The sequence below is a fragment of the Rana temporaria genome, chromosome 4 (genome assembly GCF_905171775.1).
Source record: "Rana temporaria chromosome 4, aRanTem1.1, whole genome shotgun sequence".
NCBI classification, from domain to species: domain Eukaryota; kingdom Metazoa; phylum Chordata; class Amphibia; order Anura; family Ranidae; genus Rana; species Rana temporaria.
In genome coordinates, this window is record NC_053492.1 from 319,493,179 (window position 1) to 319,519,079 (window position 25,901).

At 44.4% G+C, this 25,901-nt stretch overlaps 1 protein-coding gene across 2 annotated transcripts in view; it reads left to right on the top strand.

Annotated features, from left to right (window-relative positions):
- The window catches only part of TAF5L (TATA-box binding protein associated factor 5 like), a 35,454-nt gene extending 9,921 nt beyond the window's left edge, over positions 1 to 25,533 (top strand). For both annotated transcript variants that reach the window (XM_040350680.1, XM_040350679.1), the window contains exons 3-5: positions 6,363 to 6,467; positions 19,886 to 20,613; positions 24,447 to 25,533. In XM_040350680.1, coding sequence (XP_040206614.1) covers positions 6,363 to 6,467; positions 19,886 to 20,613; positions 24,447 to 25,244 — 1,631 coding nt within the window. In that variant the 3' untranslated portion in view covers positions 25,245 to 25,533. The remainder of the gene's footprint in view (positions 1 to 6,362; positions 6,468 to 19,885; positions 20,614 to 24,446) is intronic.
- Positions 25,534 to 25,901: the final 368 nt, after the last annotated feature.

Consider the following 25,901-nt stretch of genomic DNA (forward strand, 5'->3'; position numbering starts at 1 on the left):
CAGCCTGTTTTCAATTTCATCAAGTTTAGATGCCTGCCATCCATTTTGTTCCTTTAATTCTTGCATCTGTTGTTTTAGTGAGTACACCTCATCCTCCACTTGGCTCACTCTTTCCTCTGCTGATGTTATCCTTTGTACTGTCTTTTGCACTTCCTGGCCCATTGTCACAAGTTCTTCCCTTATTTCTTTTATCTGATCAGTTAAATTGTTCAATGACCCCCTACATGCATTTATAGCATTTAATATCTCCTTAAGTGATGGCTCTTCCTCCCGCCTGGGGTCATCAGTTATATTTATTAAGGGGGCCTCTGTAGAAGTTTTTACTGATGCTGTTGCCCCCCCCCCCCCTTGGGGTACTACCAGATGTTTTTTTTTAATTTTGGGAGCTGATGCGCCTTGCCCACTGCTTTTCCTGTCTGTCCCGGTTTGATTTTTAACCTGCGATTGTATTTGCGGGTGCTGAGCTATTTTTCCAGGCGAGTTTGCTGGTGTATGTGACGACTGTTCCACTTTGGCTGCCGCTGCCGCAGCTGCTGCTGCTTGTGCTAGCTTCTCCTTATCCTTTGCTGCTCGTGTTGTTTGGAGACCACCACTTTCCTGATTAGACTGTCCCTTTTTTATGACTGCTGCCATTATTGCGAAGAAATTCAACCGAAAAAGGGACACTTTAAGAATATACTTAGTAATTATTTTTGAGAGGGTCAATACACTAACAGTCACTATTCAGACAGTGCCCGGTCTATACCCCAGCAAAATACGCTCGTGGCACCCACACAGCCTCTACTGCACCTCTTAGAACGGGTCTTAAGCCTCACATCCAAGGGGAGAGGAATACGTAGAACTTGCGTCAGGCTATGTGCCAGACGTCACAATCAGTACAAAGGATATATGAGCAATAAGCCTGATGTGGAACAAAACATTAAAAAGAAGCCAACAGGCTATTCACTTTAACAGATTTGATGAATTTTAGCAGATTGCTTCTACTCAGCTCCAGCTCCAAGAACAAGGAGGGAGAAGGAAAAGAAATTTCATAAGGGGTATCCTTAAATATAAAAAAAAAATATAATAGCAGCATATAATATAATAGCAGCAAGACAGTGATCCAGGGGAGGCAAACAGGCTGTTCACTTTGATTGATTAGCAGTTAATTGCTGTATAGTTCCTATGCACCAAGCTCCAAGCACAAAGCACAGTGCAGTACACAGTTAGTACAAAGTAAGTGCAAAGTAAGTGCTAACTAAGCAATGTAGGGCCATTAAAGAGAGCAGAGCAGGACAAAGATGTAGCCAGCAATTGAAAACTGGTATATAATCCCGTATGCTTCCTGTCAGTCTACAGTGCACCGTTCACGTGTTATGCACTTCATGCGCTACTCACTGCTTCATCCCTTCAAACTTCCCCAATTGCCTGCTGTTTGAAATATTCCCAGACAGGATAGAGATCCTCCTACCCTGTCCTCCGGATTGCTGGATCCCGAGTCTCCCCTCCGGCCTCCACACCGGAGGTACACGCTAGAAGAGCGCTCCGTCGGTTCCCGATGTCTCCTGCTACCGACACAGACAAACCAGGCACGCCAGGATTCGCTAGATGCGTCACGTGTCCCCCCTCGTCAGCTGACCGCTGCGCACCAATCGCGTGCTCTCAGATCGAATTCACCATCCAGCAGGCACACTGGAACTGGACGAGGTATGTGTTTCTCCCGCAATGAGGTTTTAACAGACTTAATGTCCAACAGTCATCTCAGGGCTCAGACCGGGTCGAGGCGGGGAGTTTAGGCTGCATGGTTTAAAGCATGGTTAAGGCATAGTAGGGACGAGTGAACCACGGAGACACACAGCTCTCACTACATCCCTCTCACACACCGCACACCCGCATCCGGTCACGCCCTCACACTTGTCAATGTTGATTGTAGCTGAACACAGGGCCTTGCATATTTCAGCAGGACTGCAGATGAAACTCAAAAAAATTGAATATTGTGCAAAAGTTCATTTATTCCACTAATGCAACTTTAGAGGTGAAACTAATGAATTATATAGACTCATTACATGCAAAGCAAGATAGTTCAAGCCATGATTTGTCATAATTGTGATGAATATGGCTTACAGCTCATGAAAACCTCAATTCCACAATCTCAGAAAATTTGAATATTACATGCAATCAATAAAATGAGGATTGTACATAGAACAATATCGGACCTCTGAAAAGTAGAGGAAATGCATATGTACTCAGTACCTGGTTTGGGCCCCTTTTGCAGCAATTACTGCCTCAGTGTGGCGTGGCATGGAAGCTATCAGCCTGTGGCACTGCTGAGGTGTTATGGAAGACCAGGATTGCTTTAATAGCGGCCTTCAGCTCTTCTGCATTGTTCGCTCTCATGTCTCTCATCTTTCTCTTGGCAATGTCCCACAGATTCTCTATGAGGTTCAGGTCAGGCGAGTTTGCTGGCCAATCAAGCACGATAATCTTACGGTTATTGAACTAGGTTTTGGTGCTTTTGGCAGTGTGGGCAGGTGCCAAGCCCTGCTGAAAAATGAAGTCGGCATCTGCGGAAGGAAGCATGAAGTGCTCCAAAATCTCCTGGTAGGCGGCTGCGTTGCCCCTGGACTTAATGAAGCACAGTGGACCAACACCAGCAGGTGACATGGCTCCTCAACACAGACTGTGGAAACTTCACACTGGACTTCAAGCATCTTGCAGTGTGTGCCTCTCCATTCTTCCTCCATACTCTGGGTCCTTGGTTTCCAAATGAGATGCAAAATATGCTCTTATCAGAAAAGAGGACTTTGGACCACTGAGCAACAGACCAGGTCTGTTTTTCTTTAGCCCAGCTAAGATGCTTCTGACGTTTGTTGTTCAGGAGTGGCTTGATAAGAGCAATACGACATTTGAAGCCCATGTCCAGGATCCGTGTGGTGGCTCTTGATGCACTGACTCCAGCCTCAGTCCCCAATACTTTTGAATGGCCTTTTCCTGACTATCCTCTCCAGGCCTCGGTCATCCCTGCTGCTTGTGCATCTTTTTCTTTCACACTTTTTCCCTTCCACATAACTTTCTATTAATGTGCTTTGATACAGCACTTTGGGAACATCCGACTTCTTTTGCAGTTATGTTTTGAGGTTTTCCCTCCTTATGGAGGGTGTCAATGACAGTTTTTCTGCACAACTTTTAGGTCAGCCATGATTGTGATTCCTACTGAACCAGACTGAGAGACCATTTAAAGGCTCAGGAACCCTTTGCAGGTGTTATGGCTTAATTAGCTGATTAGAGTGGGGCACTTTGAGCCTAGAATATTGCACCTTTTCGCAATATTTAAATTTTCTGAGATTGTGGATTTGGTGTTTTCATGAGCTGTAAGCCATAATCATCACAATTATGACACTGCATCTATAAGAACAGCATAGCTTCATAGTGGAATAGTCTGGGTGCTTAACTGGCCTGCCTGCAGTTCAGACCAAATGAAACAAAATGACCACAAAGAAGACCAAGGACTGTTAGACCACTTTAACACTGAGGAGTTTTTCAGGCGGTACATCGCTAAAAACAGCGCTGCTATACCGACTGAAAAACTCCTTCATTGCCTACTCAATGTGAAAGCCCGATGGCTTTCACACTGAGGCGATGCGCTGGCGGGAGGGAAAAAAATCTCCTGTCAGCAGCATCTTTGGAGCGGTGAGAAGAGCGGCATGTATACCACTCCTTCCCATTTAAAACAATGGGAAACCGTGGCAATACCGCCCACAATGCGCCTCTGCAGAGGTGCATTGCGGGCGGTATTAACCCTTTATCGGCCGCTAGCGGGGGTTAATACCGCACCGCTAGAGGCCGATTCCCACGTCTGAAAGGGGTCTTAAGCAGATAAAATCCTATATCGGACAAGAATAGAAAAACATTCCGCTCCCAAAAACTGTTGGCATCGGGGGAGCCCTTTGAAACTCCTTAGTCTAGTCTTGTGGTTTTCTGCTGGTGGGTGAACCCATCTTCTGTCAATTCTATAGGATTCCCGGAAAGCTAATTTATAGAGAACCTATTCTCAAAAATGGCTCTTGGGTTATAAAGTGGAGGTATGTAGAGATTTCTGTGGTTTAAGGGTGTGCACACTTATGCAACCATATTTATTTTTACTTCCCTCCACCTAAAAGATTTCAGTTGTTGTTAAATTGTGTTGTACAGTTTATATGTCACATTAAAGGTGGAAAAAAGTTCTGAAATTATTATTCTTTGTCTCAGGTTTCTGTGATGTAAAAAAAAAATGACTTTTTTAACATGGGATGTGTAGACTTTTTCTATCCATTGTTTTGTGTCTTTTTATCTTTACATCTTTTCAATGGAGACATTTTAGACTGACCTTATAACATGTAGAACTGTCACTTTTGATTTAAAATGATTAGGGGTGCACCGAATGGAAAATTTGGTACCACAAATGAAGGATGCACTAGGCCGAAAACCGATGCCGACAATAACAGTTTAAAAAAAAATAATATCATCAATTTTAAATTAATATGACTATGAATTATTGTTGGCCATTATTGGCACCTTTAGCGCAAGAAAGGTCAAGAAAAATGCTGTCTGCAGTCTCTAACCATCTCCTGTATCATGTCCCCAGTCTCTCTAACCATCTCCTGTGTCATGTCCCCCCAGTCTCTCTAACCATCTCCTGTGTCATGTCCCCAGTCTCTCTAACCATATCCTGTGTCATGTCCCCAGTCTCTCTAACCATCTCCTGTGTCGTGTCATGTCCCCAGTCTCTCTAACCATCTCCTGTGTCGTGTCATGTCCCCAGTCTCTCTAACCATCTCCTGTGTCGTGTCATGTCCCCAGTCTCTCTAACCATCTCCTGTGTCGTGTCATGTCCCCAGTCTCTCTAACCATCTCCTGTGTCGTGTCATGTCCCCAGTCTCTCTAACCATCTCCTGTGTCATGTCCCCAGTCTCTCTAACCATCTCCTGTGTCGTGTCCCCAGTCTCTCTAACCATCTCCTGTGTCATGTCCCCAGTCTCTCTAACCATCTCCTGTGTCATGTCCCCAGTCTCTCTAACCATCTCCTGTGTCATGTCCCCAGTCTCTCTCTTTCTCTCTTTCTCTCCCTCCATCTCCTGTGTCATGTCTGCAATCTCCTACTGAAACTTAAACCCACTGCTAATAGTATTAAAAAAAACTTTCAATTCGGTGAACCTCTAGTAGACAGACATAATACAGAAGACAGTCAGAGACTGCAGACATGATACAAAAGATCAATGCAGCATCACCAGTGCCTGTCAGATGCAGCAGCCTGCCAGTGGCCATGACGGGCAGCCCGCCAGTGCCTGGTAAAGAGATGTCACTCTGTGTGTCAGAGCTGGATCTGTTCCCCACCTCCTATGACACACGGCACAGTGATTCCTAGCATTGGATCAGAGTGCCGTCTCACAAGAGGTGGTCTAGGAGGCGTGATATCGTTACAGTGGCTGCACAGCACAACATCACATTACCAGACACTGGGGAGGCTGTGCGCCAAGATGACACATGTGCTTCACGTGGCGGGTTGGCCCCGCCCCTTTTCAAAATTTTGATGCAACCCTAAAAATGATTATAAAGAATTGCCTCCAAAAAGATATTTGCAGAAATGTATGGTAACTGTTTGATTTCAGACCACCTCTATTGTGTCCTCATTTTTAGTCGCATCCCTTGTCAGCCCTGGAGGTATTTTTTTTTAGACACCTTTCACACTAAGTCGCTTTACAGGCGTTTTTGCGCTAAAAATAGCACCTGTAAACTGCCTCTTCTGCAGTCCCAAAGTGCTTTCACACTGGGGTGGTGCGCTTGCAGCATCTTTGGGGTGGTGGAGGAGGGGTGTATACACCGCTCCTCCACTGCCCATTGAAATGAATGGGCGCTGCTTTGAAAGCAGCACTTTTAACCCCTTTGTTAAAAGCACCCCGCTATAACAGTTGTAAAGCCGTGCTAAAACTAGCAGCGCTTTACCGCTAACAGCCCCAGTGTGAAAGAGGTCCGACTGTCACCTACATTCTGAATCTTCTTCTTTCCTGAATGTGCGAAGTCCTAAACACTGGTAGAGTATTCAGCCCCATCCAGCCACTGCTTGTTATAGACTTTGACAGGCTGCCTGAAGCTGGACTGAATGCTGCACCTGTCCTTCACGGGCAAACCAAAACGCTAGGACTGATGCATTGCTCCTAGACAGTCCTATGTGCATGGGGACCATAAGTGAGGGGCCTGAAGCAGTGGGTTATTTTGAATTAAAATGGAAAGCCCTCAAAGAAAATGGGGAAGAAATGCAATTATTGATATGAGCAATGATGCTTGATCCACTAGGGATATGTTTTCCATTTATGTGTGTTTTTTGTTTTCCTTATTTTGTTTAGTACAAGCAGAATCAAGCTGTGCCAATGCAGTGTCTTCAGCACCCTGCCAGGTTGACCCACAACAATATGAATTGCAGTTTGCACGACTTCGAAATTTCATTTCAGGTGAGTAGTTTTCATATTCTATATGCCTTTTTTATAAATTCAGTAAAAAAAAAGATATACCTCATTTAGTAGGAGAGACAAAATGAGATGTGCTTGCATCACTTATCTCGGCAGGGAACAGTAGTGATTGAGGCAAGTTTTCTAACCTGCTTTATCATGTGGTCTCTAATGCTGACTAATGGTGTCTGGAAAGAGAGACGATCCCAATAAACTGAACATAAAAAAATTTTTTTGCCCATTGTAATTACAGTACTATCTGTACTACAAAAAAAATATGGAAATAACAAGTGCAAAATGCAGCAATGAATTATCAAGTATTTGCTTACCAATGTCAGAAGTCTGCTAAGCAAAAAAGGAGAGTTGGGAGCTTTGGTGCATAAAGAGAACTACGATTTAAATGGTATTGCTGAATTTAGCCTTATTCACCTATTTGGGCAATTATTATTCCTGGCTATGCTCTATTTGAAGAGACTGGGTAGAATGAAAAGGTGGCAGTGTCTGTGCCCATGCATGTCTATGCATGAAGTGATCCAAGTCCCATTTACACTCGACATTTGCCCAGCTCTTCTAAACGGAGAAAAGCAGCATCAAAAATATGCCTAAAGCTGCATTTTTTTTTTTTTAAAGCAAATTTCCGCATGCTTAAACACGTCAAGCGCTAGGGCGTTCATTTATTTCATTGGCCAGAATATTAATTTGTTCTGGTAGTCGAAATTAATACTGAAAGGCTTTGAAGCGCTTAGTGTCTAGCGCTTAAGCGCGTTTAGGTGCATCTGCCGATTTTTCTGCCAAAACTCCGCTGCTTCTAAATACACTGGCAGTTTTTTTTTCTTCCTCTCAACACCCTGTCATTAAATGTTTGTAAACATCCATGTGTACACGGACGCAAAATGCTTCTAAAAATGATGTTTAAATGTGTGCAATGAGGCCTAAACATAAGTGTGAAAGAGAACCTTGTTTATTGAGAGTATGGGGCTTTATGGGTGAAGCTGTGCATACTTCAAATTTTATTATGGCATCTTGTTGCATACTTCCCAGTGTTAATAAGAAGGTAGAGATTTCGCTCTATGCATCGGTAAAAAGACCAGAGACAGGGTTAATGGGCGACTTTAAGTACACTGAAATTAACTGGGGTAATGACAATGCTGGAACAGTTAGGCCCCTTTCACACTGGGGCGGGAGCGGTATACCGTCTGATTTGTCGCGCGATTCGGCCGCTAGCGGTGCGGTATTAACCCCTGCTAGCGGCCGAAAAAGCTTTAATACCAAAACAGATTTCAGCCAAACAGATAGTATGGCTGAAATTGCATCGCGTTCGGACTAAACTCGCACAGGACCTTTTTTTGGTCCGCACCAGAATCGGATCGCATGGGGGTTTACACCTATACAATCCGATTCATGTCTGACCTGACAGTTCGCAGTGTGATATGTGAGCTGAAATGGGGGTGTCATTAACAATGTATTGACACTTCCCAGCAGTTCGCATATGGCAGTGTGAACTGCTGTGCGAGTCGGGTGCGATGCGGAAACCCTCAGTGGATTTGCAGGGTTCCTGCATCGCACTAGTGTGAGCCATACAGTGGGGATCGAAAGTTTGGGCACCCCAGGTAAAAATTTGTATTAATGTGCATAACGAAGCCAAGGAAAGATGGAAAAATCTCCAAAAGGCATCAAATTACAGATTAGACATATTATAAGAATGTCTAATCTGTAATTTGATGCCTTTTGGAGATTTTTCCATCTTTCCTTGGCTTCGTTATGCACATTAATACAAATTTTTACCTGGGGTGCCCAAACTTTCGATCCCCACTGTATGGCTCACACTAGTGCGATGCAGGAACCCTGCAAATCCACTGAGGGTTTCCGCATCGCACCCGACTCGCACAGCAGTTCACACTGCCATATGCGAACTGCTGGGTCAGGGCTAACCGCAAGCCGACCGCTGCCGCGTTTACCACTTCCGGGTTGCGCTGTGAAGAACCGCCCACTTCCTGTGACGCGGTTCCTGTCCCTCTCAGAGAGAGGCTTGGAGCGCAGTGATCCTAATAGCAGAGGTGTGGGAACTGTAAGGACAAACTCCCTAAATCCCACTCAAAACCCTTTTGCTACAAGTGCATAAATAACTTAGCTGGGAAAGAGGCAGCTGCAATGATGAAAAGTTTTCTTGCATCTATGCAGACTGAAATGCTAGCAACTGTTAAAGCTTTTCGTGAAGCAGCTGGGCAGTCAGTACAGAGTCCTAACACAGAGGAACTTGTCCCTAGGGAAGGCACATCCTCTCAAGACAATTATTTTGCGGAGGGGCCCTGTGCCCTTTTTCCACCTTCACAGATGCTTCCTCTAGGTCAGATAGAGGGAGAGGAAAGTGACATGGCAAGCCAGGTCAGATCAGGACACAGCTCAGAGGGGGAGAGGTCCACCTTGGGACTTAACTAGGGTGTTAGAGGCGTTATCGATACACCCATTCGAACCCATAGAAGAGGTTCCCTTTAAATTCCTAACTTTTAAGTTAGCATTTTTGTTAGCCATTGCTACAGCCAGGAGGGTAGGGGATCTGCAGGCGTTGTCCATGAAGGAACCCTTCCTGCGGGTTCAGCCAGATAGGGTCACTCTCAGAGCAGATCCTCTATACCTACCAAAAGTAGCATCCTTATTTAATAGGACGCAAGTCATATTGCCGTCCTTTTGTACTGATCCAAAGAACGAGAAAGAAAAAATTTCACTGTCTAGATGTAAGAAGGTGCCTTCTTGCTTATCTGGAGAGAACAAAGGGTTTTAGGAGATCCAATCACCTATTCGTTCTGTATGCGGGGCCCAGGAAGGGACTGCAGGCTTCAAAAGCCTCAGTCTCAAGATGGATAAGAGAAGCTATCTCCGAGGCTTATGTGTGTGCCGGAGTCCCAGCTCCAGCTAATATCAAGGCTCATTCAACCAGATCCTTAGCAACTTCCTGAGCTGAGAAAGCAGGGGCCTCCTGGGAACAAATCCGCAGCGCGGCTACCTGGTCCAGTCATCATACATTCCTGAAGCACTATCGTGTGAAAATGTTGTCACAGCAAGACTTGGCTTTTGGTCGAAAGGTCCTACAAGCTGTGGTCCCACCCTGAAGGTAGGAATGTGGTTACTTGATTATCCTCTCAGGTGTGCCGTCCTGGAAGGTGATAGGAGAAAACCTACGTTGGACTTACCGTTGACGGTATTTCTACGAACCTTCCAGGACGGCAGGCCTACTACCCGCCCTATGTGGAGGGAAAGATAAGCTAAACGCTAGGTGGTAAGTAACAATGTCCCTTGTGAACCAGTTCAGGATTACTTTAATACATACTGGGGATCAAGGGGAAGGGTGGGGACAAGCTGTCAATTGATTGTGTTTCCTGCAGGGAGGACCCCTTATCTCTCAGGTGTGCCGTCCTGAAAGGTTTGTAAAATACCTTTACCGGTAAGTCTAACATAGTTTTTTTTTTGTTTTGTTTTTTTTTACATATTATAAGAAATTTTCCATCTTTCCTTGGCTTCGTTATGCACATTAATACAAGGGGAGGGGGGGTGTATTGTGACCAAGAAAAATGCAGCATCTTGCATTGATATTTTATTTTTTTTGGACAAATAATTGTTTAGAACATCAGTTCAGATTGTCAATGTCTGGATTGCAAAAGCAGAAATAAGTATAGATATTATGCACACCGGTTTTATGAACAGGGAAATAAATGCTGTCACCTTTTAGCTAGGCAGCTTAAAAAACAGGACTCCAGACATGTTTATAATTTAACAATACAAAATAAAAAAATTGTGGAAACCCAGGCTATAGCGGCAGAATTCCATAAATTTTATGAAACCTTATACAATATTCAACCCGATCTGGCAATTGCCACGGACGAACATCAATTGGGGGAGATCCTAGAATATATTGGGGACTCGGCGCTACCCTCGCTACCGCCCGAGGTAACTGGGGTAATAAACAGGCCAATTACGGTTGAAGAAATGAATGGAGTAATAGCAAATTAGGCAACGGGGAAAAGCCCAGGGCCGGATGGCTTCACAAACTTATATTATAAGAAATTCGTCTCAAACCTGGGTACCCCAATATGACTATTTCAACTCGATTAATATTTCGAACCCACTTTCTCCAGAAGCCTTACTGGCATACATTACAGTCCTCCCAAAACCAGGAAAGGATCCCCAACACTGCGCCAATTAAAGACCAATTTCCTTGTTAAATTCCGATACTAAGCTACTATCAAAAATGTTGGCACTCGGGTTACAGGACTATTTAGTGAAGTTGGTTCACCCTGATCAAACTGGCTTTATGAAGGGCCGTGAGGCTAGAGACAACGCCATAAGGGCATTGGAGTAATATCTATGGACGCCGAAAAGGCATTTGACAGGGTGAAGTGGGTATTTATGACGGAGGTCTTGAGGTGGATGAGAGTGGGAGATCATATGATGGGTTGGGTGTTGGCGTTGTATGCGTCCCCGAGAGCGAGAGTAAAGGTCAACGGCACTTTGTCAAATTATTTCCAAATATATAATGGTACGAGACAAGGGTGTCCTTTGTCTCCATTGCTGTTCGATGATATTGGAACCTTTTTCTTTGCAAAATAAGAAGAAACCATGGAATTCAGGGGACGCGTATTGCACCGGACGAATATAAGGTCTCGGCGTATGCCGATGACCTGTTGTTCTACCTGTCCGCACCACAGACTTCACTCCCTGCTTTGATGACAGAAGTATCTAAATTTCGAGTTTTATCCAACTTTAAGATCAACTTTGAGAAGTTTGTACTTTTGCCCTGCCATGTTTCTTCAGGTATGGCAAAGACTCTGCAAAGCGCTTATTGCTTTGTATGGAATAAAAAAATTATTGGTTTATCTGGGAACACATATAACGCCTGACCCAAAACTCCTATTTGATTTGAATTATGGTGCCTTAAGGGAGGACCTTTAGAAATGGAAGGGTCAGCTATTAACATGGTTCGGAAGGGTGAGTGCAATAAAGAGGAGTATACTACCTAAAATAATTTACTTTTTACACACAGTGCAAATCTCGCTCCCACAGAGTTTCTTTAAGGGCTTACAGAGGGCCTTTGTGTGGAATGATAAACGCCCTAGACTGGCCCATGACCTTCTGCGTAGAGGGAAGTCAGAAGGAGGTATGGGGCTACCAGATGTAGCATTATACTATAGTGCAATGGCACTAGTACGTATTTAAAATTGGAATCATGACTTCTTAAAATATGGGTAACGCTAGAACAAACAATGGCAGCAAGGAAGTTGGCAGGAACACCCTGGATTCCGAGTGCAGACAGGGGGCTCTCAAAATGGACGTCACCCTTAACTCATAACACTTTAAAGATATGGGATAAACTAAAACAACTAGGAGACGATGCCCCCGAATATCTCCCCTGACTCCGTTGGAGGTATTCCCGTGGTTCCCGCCAGGGGCGGAAGTGAGATCTATGGGGGCCTGGGGGAAAGATGGGGACACTACATGTGATAAATTTGCCCCACTCGGAACACTGCCTTCCTTACCAGAATTGAGGCGGAAGTTGGGAACAGTGCCAATGCTGGAGTGGAGGTACCATCAACTGGTGTGCTTCTTTTATAAGTGGAAAGCCTTGATAAGACCTTTAAACTCGCTTACTGTGTTTGAAGATAACGAGGGCTAAAAACCTATTGTCTCAAATGTATACATTACCCTGTTTCCCCAAAAATAAAACCTACCCCTAAAATAAGACCTAGCATAATTTTCCAGGAGGACTGCAATATAAGCCCTACCCCGAAAATAAGCCCTAGTTTTAAAATCCTATAACCCACTCTATTACAGTAGTACACAATGTACAATGTGTGTGTTTCTGTAACATAAATGCAGGGAAGAGAGCTCCGGCAGGTCACAAAAGCGCAGAACGGTGCTATAACGAAGGTATTTGGCACAATTATATTACAGAAATACACACATTGTACATTATATACTACTGTAATAGAGTGGATTACAAGATTTTACAAGCATTTTAACGAAGTTCACACTGGGGATTGCTAACAGGCAGGTCGAGAGAGGGGAAGAGAAGACAGCACATTACATGGTAAGACCTACCCCAAAAATAAGCCCTACTGTGTCTTTTGTTGCCAAAATTAATATAAGACCCAGGCTTATTTTCGGGGAAACACGGTAGTCCTAGGGACTCGGGGGGGGGGGGGGGGGTGTGAAAAAAATGACACCTTATTACATTAGAGGATGGGAAGGAGAGTTAAACCACAGGTTTACCCCGTTACAAATTAAAAAGATTGACTACACATACTATACATCTACAAGTTAACAGATCCAAGAGATGTCCTATAAATTTTTTTTTTTTTTTTTTAACAAACGGGTTCTTTTATTTAAGCAAAAAGAACATTACAATTCTAGTATCAGAAATACATACAACTAACATAGCCGAATGGCATGACATATATTCGAACAACAAGCACATGTACCGCATCCAGAACAATCAAAGAGTAACAGAATAAAACTAGTTATATACACACACAAATTATACAATAGGTTTCATATGGCCAAAAACTGAAAAATAAAACACCCACCAAGAGAAGAAACTCCATAGAAGCATTAGTAGACCATTAAGGAATATAATTGAATTTTTTTTTTTTTTTTAGAAGATTAGAAGTAAAAAATACAAGGCACCACAGCAGCACTCCCGCCCCCCCCCCCCCCCACAGAGAGAGAAGGGAGGTCACCCCTCACCAGGGGACAACCACGGCTGCCAAACTTTATCAAATTTCCACGGGCATCCCCTATTGATGTACGTCAATTTGTAAAGCGGGAGGGCAGTATTGATCATTGCTAACCAGGAGGATATGGATGGAGGATCAGGAGAGGACCACTTGCAAATCGCTTTCTTCGCATAGAAAAGCAGGTACGCAATGAGCAATTTGCTATGGTGGGATCTCTGTTCATCATCAGGTATACCAAGTAAGGCTAGCTCCAGTGTCAGGGGGAGTGAAAGATCTAACTTAAGGTTTGCTAACTCAAACACCTCCGTCCAGAAATCCTGAACCCTGGGACAGGCCCAAAGCATATGCAGATAATCCCCTAACTGAACCAGGCAGCGAGGGCAGTAAGGATCCCTGTCGGGATTAATTCTATGGAGCCTGGCCGGAGTAAGATTCACCCTGTGCAGCAGTTTGATCTGCAAGAGTTTGTCCCTGGAAGAAATAACCAACTTTGGACAGGCCTCTAACGCATCATCCCAGTCCTCCCTATCCAGGGTCGGGATCTCCTCCTTCCAACGATCCCAGAGTCTCTCTATCTTAGGCTAGTTCGTCCCAATCAGGGTCCCGTACAAAACTGTAAGCCGTTTTTTTCAGCTCCTCCTGTGACAGGACCTCTTCAACTGGATCAAGTTGCAAACGGGGCCTAACAGCAAATTTAGCTCTAATTGCATGCCGAAGCTGGAGGTAACAAAAAAACATCCAGCACGGCAAGCGAAACTCCCGGCATTGTTGTGCAAACGACCGCAACACGCCACCTGGCATAATATCCCTGAGAATCCTCATTCCATATCTGGCCCAGACCTGCGGGTCAGGGACCGTACGGAAATGAGGTAGAGCCGGGTTTCCCCAGAGTGGCTGGACCGGAGACCACCTATCGCCCTGGGAAAAACGCTTTCTAGCCGCCACCCAGACTCTAAGTAGTAGCAGTCGGTACAGACTCATGCGCTGGAGTGCCCCTGTAGGCAAAGTTCCACAGATCCATAATGGAGCCCAAGCAAGCCGCCTCAGACACACCGCTGCATTCGTGCGAGCCCCCACAAACCACCAGTAAATGGATACTAACACAGCCACCCAGTAATATACCTGAAGGTTAGGTAAAGCGAGGCCACCCGACTGCGTAAGGAGTTGGAGAGTGGACCTGGCAAGACTAGGGACAGTCTCCCCCCCCCCCCCCCCCCCCCCCAAAGAAAGGAAGTAATGCACTTGTCTATATCTTCAAAAAAGGCGACCAGAATCCAGACTGGGCAATTACGGAACACATAGAGAAATTTTGGGCAATAGGATCATCTTAAAAATAATAATTCGACCAAGGAGATTTAGAGAAAGCCCCAACCACGCCAAGCACTGCTCCCTCAGGGTAGTCGGTAGAGGAAAAACATTTCGGGCATAGAACTGGCCTACATCCTGCGTCACCACCTCCCCCCAGATATCTAAACTCGGATACCCAATTCAGGGGAGACTGGGCAGAAAGGGCGGACGCCTGATTGTCCAGAGGGAAAATAACCGATTTGGACCAATTTATCTTGACCCCCCGAAAACTTCCCAAACATATCGAATGTGCCAAGAGCGAGGGCCCCGCGTCGTTCAGATATAAGAAGGCATCATTGGCATATAGTAATACCAAATGGTAACAAAAGCAATCATAAAAACATGTAACCAAGTATGATACTGGTATAAAAATGTGTACGATACCACTGCTGAATCCAGATGAGGCGAAGTTAACATCAATCCGTCGGCATGTAGATGTCCCGTGAAGGGAACTATCACATCTCCCAGTGGATATAGGTAGAATCCCAGGTTGATAGAGGGAAGTGTAACAGCCCTTGCGTGTGGCACATAGTAAGGTCCTGCCCACATGCAGATATGAAGGCACAGCAAAGGAGCCCTTCAGATGGACACGGCAAGTCCCGCTGGTGGCCGTGACGTCACTGGATCTCCGGCGGAAAGGTGAGTACAAATCAAAATGGTTTTGATCGATCAAAAAAAATTAAAGATTAATCGATGAATTAATAGTTAATTTCCACAGCCCTAAAATATTGTTTTTTTTTTTTTTGTTTTGTTTTTTAATTGACACGTTTTATAGCACAAAAAATAACCGCACAGGCGATCAAATACCACCAAAAAGCTTTATTTGTGGGGGAAAAAAAAGGACTTAAATTTTGTTTGGGAGCCACGTCGCACGACTGCGCAATTGTCAGTTAAAGCGACGCAGTGCCGGAAGCTGAAATTTCGCCTGGGCAGGAAGGGGGTATATGTGCACAGTAAGCAAGTGGTTAAAAAGCATGACGCACAACTGACCGGGTACTCAGCAGACACATTTCACACTAAACGTGCTTACTTATTGCTTATGAATAAGCATGTTTCGTGTGAAATGCGTCTGCTGAATGTGCTGCCATTTTTCTCTTTATCGCACGTAGTAATTCAGTTACCTTGCATTCTTTCTCAACCTCCTTTTATTTTTATTATATATAAATGCATTATTCCTTGAGGGACACTGTAAAAAAAATGTATGGTCCCAGGGTACCCTGAAGTCCTCTGCAATGTTGGCGGAGCCCAATTTTGAGAGCCTGTATTACTGCGCTAAAGGTTTTATTTACTGAAATTTGTGAAATTTCTTTAACTGAAAAGTTGGCCTATGTTCAGATGCCTTGCTGATAATCTTGCGGTCATGTGTAAATTAGGAATTCCTGGAATTCTGGAAAGAATTTTGTTCTAAGTCTCCCTCCAGTGAGTGGGTTGATGATTGCCTAGGCCTTTGATCTTGCAACCATAACTGAAGAAATTCCCCTAAAGCAGCAGAAACAGAAAATTCTGCTCAGTGCTGCTGGGCAACACAAAGAGACCACTCTCTGGTTTCTAATAATGTGATTAACCAATTTTCATCCACCTTGCTACTTTGTAACTTCTTGTCACCGACAGGCAGTGAAAGAAGTGCTTGAAAAGGTAAAAAATGTTTAGGTAACAGTATTACCCCCTCACCCCTCCTTTATATTACTTGAGTCCTCACTCGATCCAACTATTCCCTCGTCTGCAGCGGCTCTCTCTTCCAGGTCTCACTATCTTTGCTGCAGGAGCCATTGGCTCCTGATGCTGTCAATCAAAGCCAGTGACCAGGAGGCAGGGTCTGGCATTGAGCTTGCAGGTGTGCCTTGATAGAAAGCGTTGTGAGCTCGCCTTGGCATGAAGTGCATTCTGTGAATTTTAGTTGCAGGGTGCTATACAGGTCCAGCACTGTGGTCCATTTCTATGGTTCCCAGATCCTGAAGACCCCTTTTAAGACTATGCCCATTGTGATAGAAGAGAAGAAAGGTAACAGCGCTCTCTGCAGGGACAACCCAACCCATATACCAGGTCCACTTACAGGTGCCGAGGCTCGATGTGTCCCAACACACTCCAATGCAACAGTAGTAAGAAGAGCCGGCAAAATTGTAATCCTTGAAGTGTCGTTTATTAGTACATCAGAGTCACAATAAAACAGTAATGCTGATGCGTTTCAGCAAAAGCCTTAGTCATAGTCCATTGTGACAGTCAAAGCCTGACGCTTAAAAGGCCTTGCATTGTGAACTATTAAAATATTATCGTGGCATAGCACATTATGACGTTTAGTGGGCAGAGGATTTGGGAGTCATTTAGCATGGTGGAAGGACAAAACTCTTAACCCTGGGGAATGAAGAATGATAACTAGGAGCGCTTCTGCTAGAAGGGTCATCCAGGTGCTATATACAGTGCAATCCGGTCAGTATTCACATTTTCCTTCACTTTTTTCCACATTTTGTTATGTACACAAGTGATTAAACCCCTTGCATTTGTGTAACCATTTTATTATATCTTTTAATGTGACAAAACTGAAGACCTGACACTTTGCTACAATATCAAGTAGTGAGTGTACAGCTTGTAAAACAATGTAAATTTGCTGTCCCCTCCAAAATAACTCAACGCACAGCCATAAAAGGGGTTGTAAACCCTTGCCGTTTTTCACCTCAATGAATTCTGTGTATTAAGGTGAAAAACCTCCTGTGTTGCAGCAGTGCCCCCAAGCCCCATAATTCCTGGTGTCTCGTGTCCTGATTGGATAGATTGATAGTAGCGCAGCCATTGGCTCCCGCTGCTGTCAATCAAATTATTATTTTTTTTTTTATTTTTTTTCTTATAGTACCTTTACAGCCACTTTAATGTCTGAACCACCTGCAACAAAAGTGAGTACACAAAGTGTCAATTTTTTGTGTGGCCACCATTATTTTCCAGCACTGCCTTAACCCTCTTGGGCATAGATTTTACCAGAGCTTCACAGGTTGCCACTGGAGTCCTCTTCCACTCCTCCATGACAACATCACAGAGCTGGTGGATGCTCCATAGGGTTTAGGTCTGGAGACATGCTTGGCCAGTCCATCACCATTTACCCTTGGCTTCTTTAGCAAGGCAATGGTCATCTTGTAGGTGTGTTTGGGTTTATGTTGGAATACTGCCCTGCAGCCCAGTCTCCAAAGGGAGGGGGGATCATGTTCTGCTTCAGTATGTCACAGTACATGTTGGCATTCATGGTTCCCTCAGTGAACTGTAGCACCCCAATGCCGGCAGCCCTCATGTAGCCCCAGACCATGACACTCCCACCACCATGCTTGACTGTAGGTAAGACACACTTGTCTTTGTACTCCTTACCTGGTTGCCGCCACACACGGTTGACACCATCTTAACCAAATAAGTTTATCCTGGTCTCACCAGACCACAGGACATGGTTCCAGTAATCCATGTCCTTAGTCTGCTTATCTTCAGCAAACTGTTTGCGGGCTTTCTTGTGCATCATCTTTAGAAGAGGTGTATGGTCTGAGCACTGACAGGCGGACTCCCCACCCCTTCAACCTCTGAAGCAATGCTGGCAGCACTCCATACGTCCATCTTTCAAAGACAACCTCTGGCTATGACGCTGAGTACGTGAACTCAACTTCTTTGGTCGGCCATGGCGAGGCCTGTTCTGAGTGGAACCTGTCCTGTTTAAACCGCTGTATGGTCTGGGCTACCATGCTGCAGCTCAGTTTCTGGGTCTTGGCAGTCTTCTTATAGCCTAGGACACAGGTGTCAAACACAAGGCCGTGGGCCGAATCCTGCCCTCCAGGCCATTGCTTGTGGTCCTTGCACCTCTTCTGCAGCTGCAGGAGAGCTCCAGCCCTCCTCTGGTCCTCCTCCAGACCCCTACTTTCAAGCAATGCATCAAGCTTCTTCCCAGCAGCAGCATAGGGAAAGTGGGTGCACTGTGATGTAAGGGAGAGGGGGGGACTCGACTTCTGATGGTGGGTTGGCTCTTGACATCTAATGTAGGGGGAGGGGATGCGCTGGACATCTAATCTTGCAGATACAACTAGCCCCTTTGAGGGCGACCATTATGCTGAAGTGGCCCACGATAAAATTTGAGTTCGACACCCCTGGCCTAGGACATCTTTATGTAGAGCAGGCATGTCCAAAGTCTGGCCCGCGGGCCAAATGCGGCCCCCCTGTTGATTTAATATGGCCCCCCTGGGGATTTGGATATATACATAGTTTGTGGCCCCCAGGAGGAGTAGGACTTCCTGTTGGGCTGCCTGAGACTCTCTCTCCTCATTGGTTGAGACGGCAGCCTGGCGCCATTGGCTCTTGTCGCTGTCAACTAAATTTAGTGAGCCAATGAGGAGAGAGGGGCCGGGGCCAGACTGCAGTTCCATGTCTGAATCGACATGGGGAGCTGTGGCTGCTTGCTATGGGGTTACTCGGCAGGAGGGAAGGGCCATGAGCGCTGTTTGTTTTTAACAAAAAAAATAATAATTTGTAATCACTTTTAACAATGAGGCACAGAAGGGGCAGTGTTCAACTTAGGTAGGCCATAGATAGTTCAAATAACCAGCCACGTGTTGGCAGGCGAACGGTCAACTTGGGTGTACTACCAGCCTGCAAGGTGTGCTTTTGCCAGCGGGAGCAGACAATTGCTCGGCAGGAGGAACTCCCCTTTCAGCCCTGCCTGTGTTGTTGGAGAAATTTCTTTCCTGCAACCCAATTTGCACGTCTATAGGCCTGCCTTAGGAACTGAGTTGGTATTGCATAATTGAGCACCCAGGGTCTTGAGGCTACCCGGTTCCTTGCTCACATTCAAATGAACATGTCATGTTTTTATCAGAACAGAGTATAAATCTCTAATGTAGTCCTAGAAAGTAGCAAATGCCTGACGGGAGTTTTTTTATCTTTTCCCATTCTACCCAAAACTAGAATAAAAGTTTTCAGTTTGACACAAAATTAAAGTGTTTGTTACTCTAACGTGTCATGTGCCTGCTGTACCATGTACTTTTTTATGAAATGGTATCCTGTTCTTTGTTGATTCCCTTGTGTGAAATCCCTGGTGTGCCATCAAGTCCTTCTGCTTTCTCATTAATAACTGACCACACTAGGCAAGAGAGCGCAGCATGGTCAGTTCTCTAGCTATGCTATCCTCCAATGCTCAGACTTGTCCTGACATGGTCTTATGCAGCTGAAAGCAAAGGGAACAGAGAAAATTAGATCACTTCTTAAAAAAAGGTATTGCTTTTTTAATATGCCAGACAGTTTATTTTGAATTGAATAATTTTCATAGTTTTTACAATCACTTTATAAATATGTAAATTTATATATATTTTCTTTTTAATTTTACAGAAGAAAATTGTCCTTATAGTCAAAATGTGACATCTCTACTATATCCTCTCTTTGTCTACCTCCACCTGGACATGGTTCAAAATAGCCTTAAAAGCATGGTGGATAGCTTCTACAGTCGCTTCCATGGCATGTTCCTTCATCATCCAGCACAGAAAGATATAATTGAACAACTTCAGACCACCATGACCATGCAGGACATTCACTCAAACATCAAACTGAGAGCATTTCTAGATAACAAGTATGTGGTTCGTCTGCAAGAAGACAGCTACAACTACCTTCTGCGCTACCTTCAAAGTGAGAACAATAGTGTCCTTCTCAAGACCCTCACTCTGCACATCCAACTCGATGTTCAACCTGTCAGACTCACAGAGTACCAGTTATATACAAGTGATGCATTTTCTTCAAGAGGAGAGAGCAACAGTCTTGACACACAGGATGTTCCAGCTCCTATTTTGCAGAATGAAGCGGCTCTTGAACAGCTGCAAGACTGCATAAAGAAAGTCAAGGATGGGCCACCTTCATTGACGACTGTGTGTTTTTATGCATTCTACAACACTGACAACTTGCTGAATACAGCTGAGATCTCGCCTAATGGCAAACTCCTGGCTGCTGGATTTGACAACTCTTCTGTGAAACTCTGGAGTCTGAGGTCAAAAAAGCTGAAAACGCGACCACACACCGTGAATGTTTCTCACATACGACTAGCTTGTGATATCTTAGAAGAGGAGGTATGATTCTCTGCATTTATAATGAAGAACTCTTAAGCTCCAAAGGTTTTATTCTCATCAGTGCTACTTTTTACTATATCAAAAGCTAAAATGCAATATATTGGAGCTTACCAATCCTTAAAGTGGAGTTCCACCCAAAAGTGGAACTTCTGCTTAATCGCTTCCTCCCCAACTCCACTTTAATTGTTTTTTCCTCCTGGATTCACCTCATGATCCTGTCAGTAACACACCTGTATTATAGAGACGGCAGCATTATCAGTCTGGAGAGAGGGGCGTGTTGGATGTACTAGTACATTTTAAATACACTAACAAATTGAAGCCAAACTCCAGCTAACACTTTAGGCAGTTACAGCAACTTTTCTTTTTTTTTTTTTTTTGGGATGAAGATTTTACATGAATGAATAAAAGCTGGCCATTGTCAGCACCACCTCTGTCCACAGTAAATGGTTTGTCTCAACCCTCCCAACTGTTATCAATCAAACTTCCAAGTCCTCAAATGGTTGGTGTCATAGGTAATCGCATGTGCAGCAACATAGCAAATCCAGATGGTGCCAGCCAAGGATGAGTTCATGCGTGTTTGCAAAACCCACATGCAGAGCCCGCCAGGAAGTCAGTGCTGTGCTAATTGCAGGCAGTGAGACATTTGTCCCGATGCATGGCTGCAGACACTGTCTCACTGCCTGTGATTAGTGCAGCGCAGTGCCGACTTCTTGGCAGGCTCTGCACGTGGGGCTTACGAACACATCCTTGGTGGCACTTTTCACTGTAAAGGATGGGAGTTTTAATAGTTATTCTATTAAGCAGAGCTAAACCCTCCTATCCTTTAAAAACCTAGGTGTAGCCATCTGGGCCTCTGTTTAGATCTATAGTTGCTATGATGCTTTGCGTGATCAAATTTGAGGGCTCCAAAGTCTGGTTGAGCGCTGACATAAGCACACTGGTAAGTTATCTGGCGTTACTGGGGGAATGACTGAAAACAAAGCAGTTGTCAACAATTTGTTACAAGAATGTGAAAACTGTTGGAAGTGAGCATCTAGTTTTCATAGCCTAGCAACACTGCAGGATGTGGGGGTTGCTACTCGGGGAAAAAAAAATTCAGTGAGGCTTCTGGAGGGACCCAATTGGCTTGCAGGTATGACAATAAAATTAATGAACATTTTACAAAGCTGCACAGCTTTTTAACAACTACTGGGGCCCTGTGATTGCATAGGCTATTTACTGGGAAAGGAAAGGTTGGACTTTAAAGTAGGGTTGCACCAATACCCGTTTTACTTACCTGACCCCTTGAAAGTCCCACGTGCGTCCACGTGATCCTCTTCGGTTCCCAGCTTGGCCGTTGATTGGCTAGGCTGGACGGATTGATGGCAGCGCAGCCATTGGCTGGTGCTGCTGTCAATCACAGCGGATTACGCGGCACACTGGGGGGCAGGGGCCCAGTAATGCAATCGTCGGCTTTGCCCGCCGCTGTATCACGGGAGCGCGCTCGCAAAAGCTTTCCACTATGCGAGCTCGCTCGCATTAAGGTGGAAAGCTTTTGCGAGGAGGAGCCGAGACAGCCGCCGAGGGACCCCAGAAGACACGGTTAGGGGACACTCTGTGCAAAACGAGCTGCACAGTAGAGGTAAGTATAACGTTTGTTATTTAAAAAAAAAAAAGTTTGCCTTTAGTGTTCCTTTAACTGCCGCTTTACTGTAACTATTTTGAGTATGTTTGTTTAAAATAGTGAGTTTATTTTTACTTTACAATGCCCAGTGAATTACAGCCTATTCCTTATACCGGTAATTCAGTTTTTCATTATTCTAGTCTCTTCTGCATGTCATGTATTGCTGTGAGACATAAGTCAGGATTTAGTTATAAGTTTGATGAGGAGAACATTTCAAATGATTTGCTTCAGGTTCAAAGGTCAGGCCATGTTACCTTAGTAGTTGCCTAAAAATAATGATTCACCATTTGCCTACTGGGCACTTTTACCTTCTTCCTGCCCAGGCAAATTTTATTTTTTTCGCGCTTTTGCACTTTGAATGACAATTACACGGTCATGCAGCACTGTACCCATATGAAATTTGTATCATATTTTTCGCACAAAAGCTTTCTATTGGTGGTATTTAATCGCCACTGGATTTTCTGTTTTTTGCTAAACAAACGAAAAAGACAGAACATTGGGGGGGGGGGGGGGGGGGGGAGTTATAAAATTTTGAAAATAAGAATAATAAAAAAAAAAACCTTCACTGATGTGTGCTAATAAGGCGGCTCAGATTGGCATTGTTGGGACTGCACTGATCATCGGAACACTGATAAACCGTGCCCTGGTTATCAGTGTAGATCTCCCGTCAGGATTGTTGGTTACTGACTCTCCTCACTCTGACAGCTCATGAGGGAAGAAACGCCAATTCCCGGCAGGTGATTGGACACTGCTGATCATGTGGTAAGGGGCCTCTGTGATTGGCCCTTTACCTCGATCTGTGATCAGCTATGTCCTTCTGACACCGCTATCAGAGAGCGCGCCGCAGCGGGGGGTGCTGTTCTGGCAGGACTTCAATAGACACCCTTCAAAACTAGTTGTAAACCCTTTACAACCACTTTTTACTACAGGTAAGCCTATAATGAGGCTTACCTGTAGCTACCCAAATCTGCACGGTTTAGGAGATATCCCCTGTATCAGCACGTGCCGACATTATCAGCACATGCGCACTGAAGCAATGACACGTCCATGCTGTTGCTTCAGCTAGTGTGCCGTTACCGGCGGCTCCCGCTCATGCCGGGAGCGATGTCCAAGAACTGCTGCGGAGGCTTCGATCTATGGTAAGTAATTCATAATGAGCTAGTATGGTAGCTCATTATGCATTTGTCTTGCAGTTTGTGTGCTTTTTTTGTGGGTTTACAACCACCTAGAGCAGGGTTATGCAATTTAGCGGACCTCCAGCTGTTTCAGAACTACAAGTCCCATGAGGCATAGCACGACTCTGACAGCCACAAGCATGACACCCAGAGGCAGAGGCATGATGGGACTTGTAGTTTTGCAACAGCTGGAGGTCCGCTAATTGCATATCCCTGACCTAGAGATACAGAATCTTTGTAATTCTGTAAATTATAGCTCTCAGATTAAAAGCTCTATTCAAAACTAGAGGTTGACCAATATATCGCCCGATATTTGGCCTTTTTTAAGAAATCGGACGATTTTTGTGCAAATGCGGCTGATTACCTCCCTTCTCCACATTCCACTGACAGTTTCACACACTGAGCGGCTCTGTGCTCAGTGTGTGAAACTGATTTGCAGCTGAATGCAGAGAGAGGAGCTGTCAGAATTCAGAGTGATGTCAGGGGTGGGCGGGACCCAGCTATCAAACACCAGCCAATGGATGGGATCTTGGCGGGCTGCTATGTGTATGTGGCCTTGCCCACTTAGGTAGCCCAATCATTGGCTGGTGTTTGATAGCTGCAGGGCCCCACCCACCCCCAGCATCACACTGAATTCTGACAGCTGGTCTCTGCATTGTTACACTATTTTTCAGTTACACTATATGTAACAGTGCCATCGGCCATCGACTGCCTTGATTTCTAAATATCGGCATCGGCCAGAGAAAAACCCATATCGGTCGACCTCTATTCAAAACTGTTCTTTTGAATTATTTGACAAAAATATGGTGGAGTAAATGCAGTAATAAATCCAAAACCCAAAATGAAATATTACTGTAGTCTTATTGGCTTACCTGTAGGTAAAAATCACAAAAGCGGGCTTTACTACAATTTCAATACTAATTTAATAAGCAGTCGGATATAAAATATGCATTGTTTTGATATTGACCTTTTTTGTTGCATCTTTTTTTTTGTAGGGTGAAGATGAAGATCAGGCTGGTACTGAAATGAAGATACTTAGAGGACACTGTGGGCCAGTTTACAGTACCCGTTTCCTTTCCAATAGCTCTGGCCTTTTATCATGCTCTGAAGATTCATCCATTCGCTTTTGGGACCTTAAAACCTACACAAACACTGTCCTGTATGAAGGCCATGCATATCCAGTCTGGGATTTAGATGTTAGTGCCTGTAGCCTCTTTTTTGCAAGTGGTTCTCATGATCGCACAGCCAGGTTGTGGTCATTTGATAGGACATTTCCTCTCCGAATATATGCAGGCCATTTAGCTGATGTTGACTGCATTAAATTCCATCCCAACTCGAATTATCTTGCCACAGGATCTACTGATAAGACAGTTCGATTATGGAGCAGTCAGCAAGGAAACTCTGTAAGACTCTTCACCGGACACAGAGGGCCTGTGCTTGCCCTTGCTTTTTCCCCAAATGGAAGGTACTTGGCCTCGGCTGGGGAGGATCAACGTCTTAAACTATGGGATTTGGCATCGGGGACTCTCTATAAAGAGCTGAGAGGGCACACTGACAATATCAACAGCCTTGCATTCAGTCCAGACAGCAGCCTAATTGCCTCTACATCTATGGATAACTCTGTCCGTGTATGGGATATTCGAAATACTTATTGCAATGCCCCTTCTGATGGTTCGTCTAGTGAACTTGTTGGTGTATACACAGGGCAGACTAATAATGTGTTGAGTGTTCAATTTATGGCATGCAATCTACTTATGGTTACTGGAACAGCACAAGAACAGCAGGAACATTGATGCTAGATTCTACTGAGAACATTAACAAAAAAAGACTAAAATGGATGAATTTTATTCTGAGGATAATTCACTCCTAGGCATTTTCAAAGCTCTTTAGTATTTGTACACCATTGAAGGCCTTTGGATTTTCAATGTACTTCTGCTTCATGCCTGCCACTTCATAGAAAATGAAAATTTAGAGGTTTGTTTGGATAATTTAAGTGTTTGAGGAGGTTTTCTTACATTAAAAGTCATAAGCACATGGAAATACTCTGATATCAAAATAAAGGAGGAGATTTACAAAATAGAATGATATGACAATGGGCATCTTCCTTTGCAAATCTGTCATGTAAGCTTGACTTTCTTTATTGTCCAGTACATTATACACTTTTTAGGTTTGAACTCCGGCAAGCTGTAGGCTAGCCCAAAATAGCCCTTCCTACTGTGAGCATGCTCAGTTTTTTTGCTATTGGCTTTGACATAATTCGCTGGGTGGAGTGACGCTCTGCAATCATTCAGCATTGAGGAACAATTTCTCTGCTGCTGTTCCTTTATAGAGAGCCACAGAAAACTGTAATCCATTCCTGCTGCCCATCTACAGTGACAGTTAGTCAGGTTGAAAAAAGACACAGGTCCATCAAGTTCAACCATAAGAAATAAAATCTCATACAATCACAT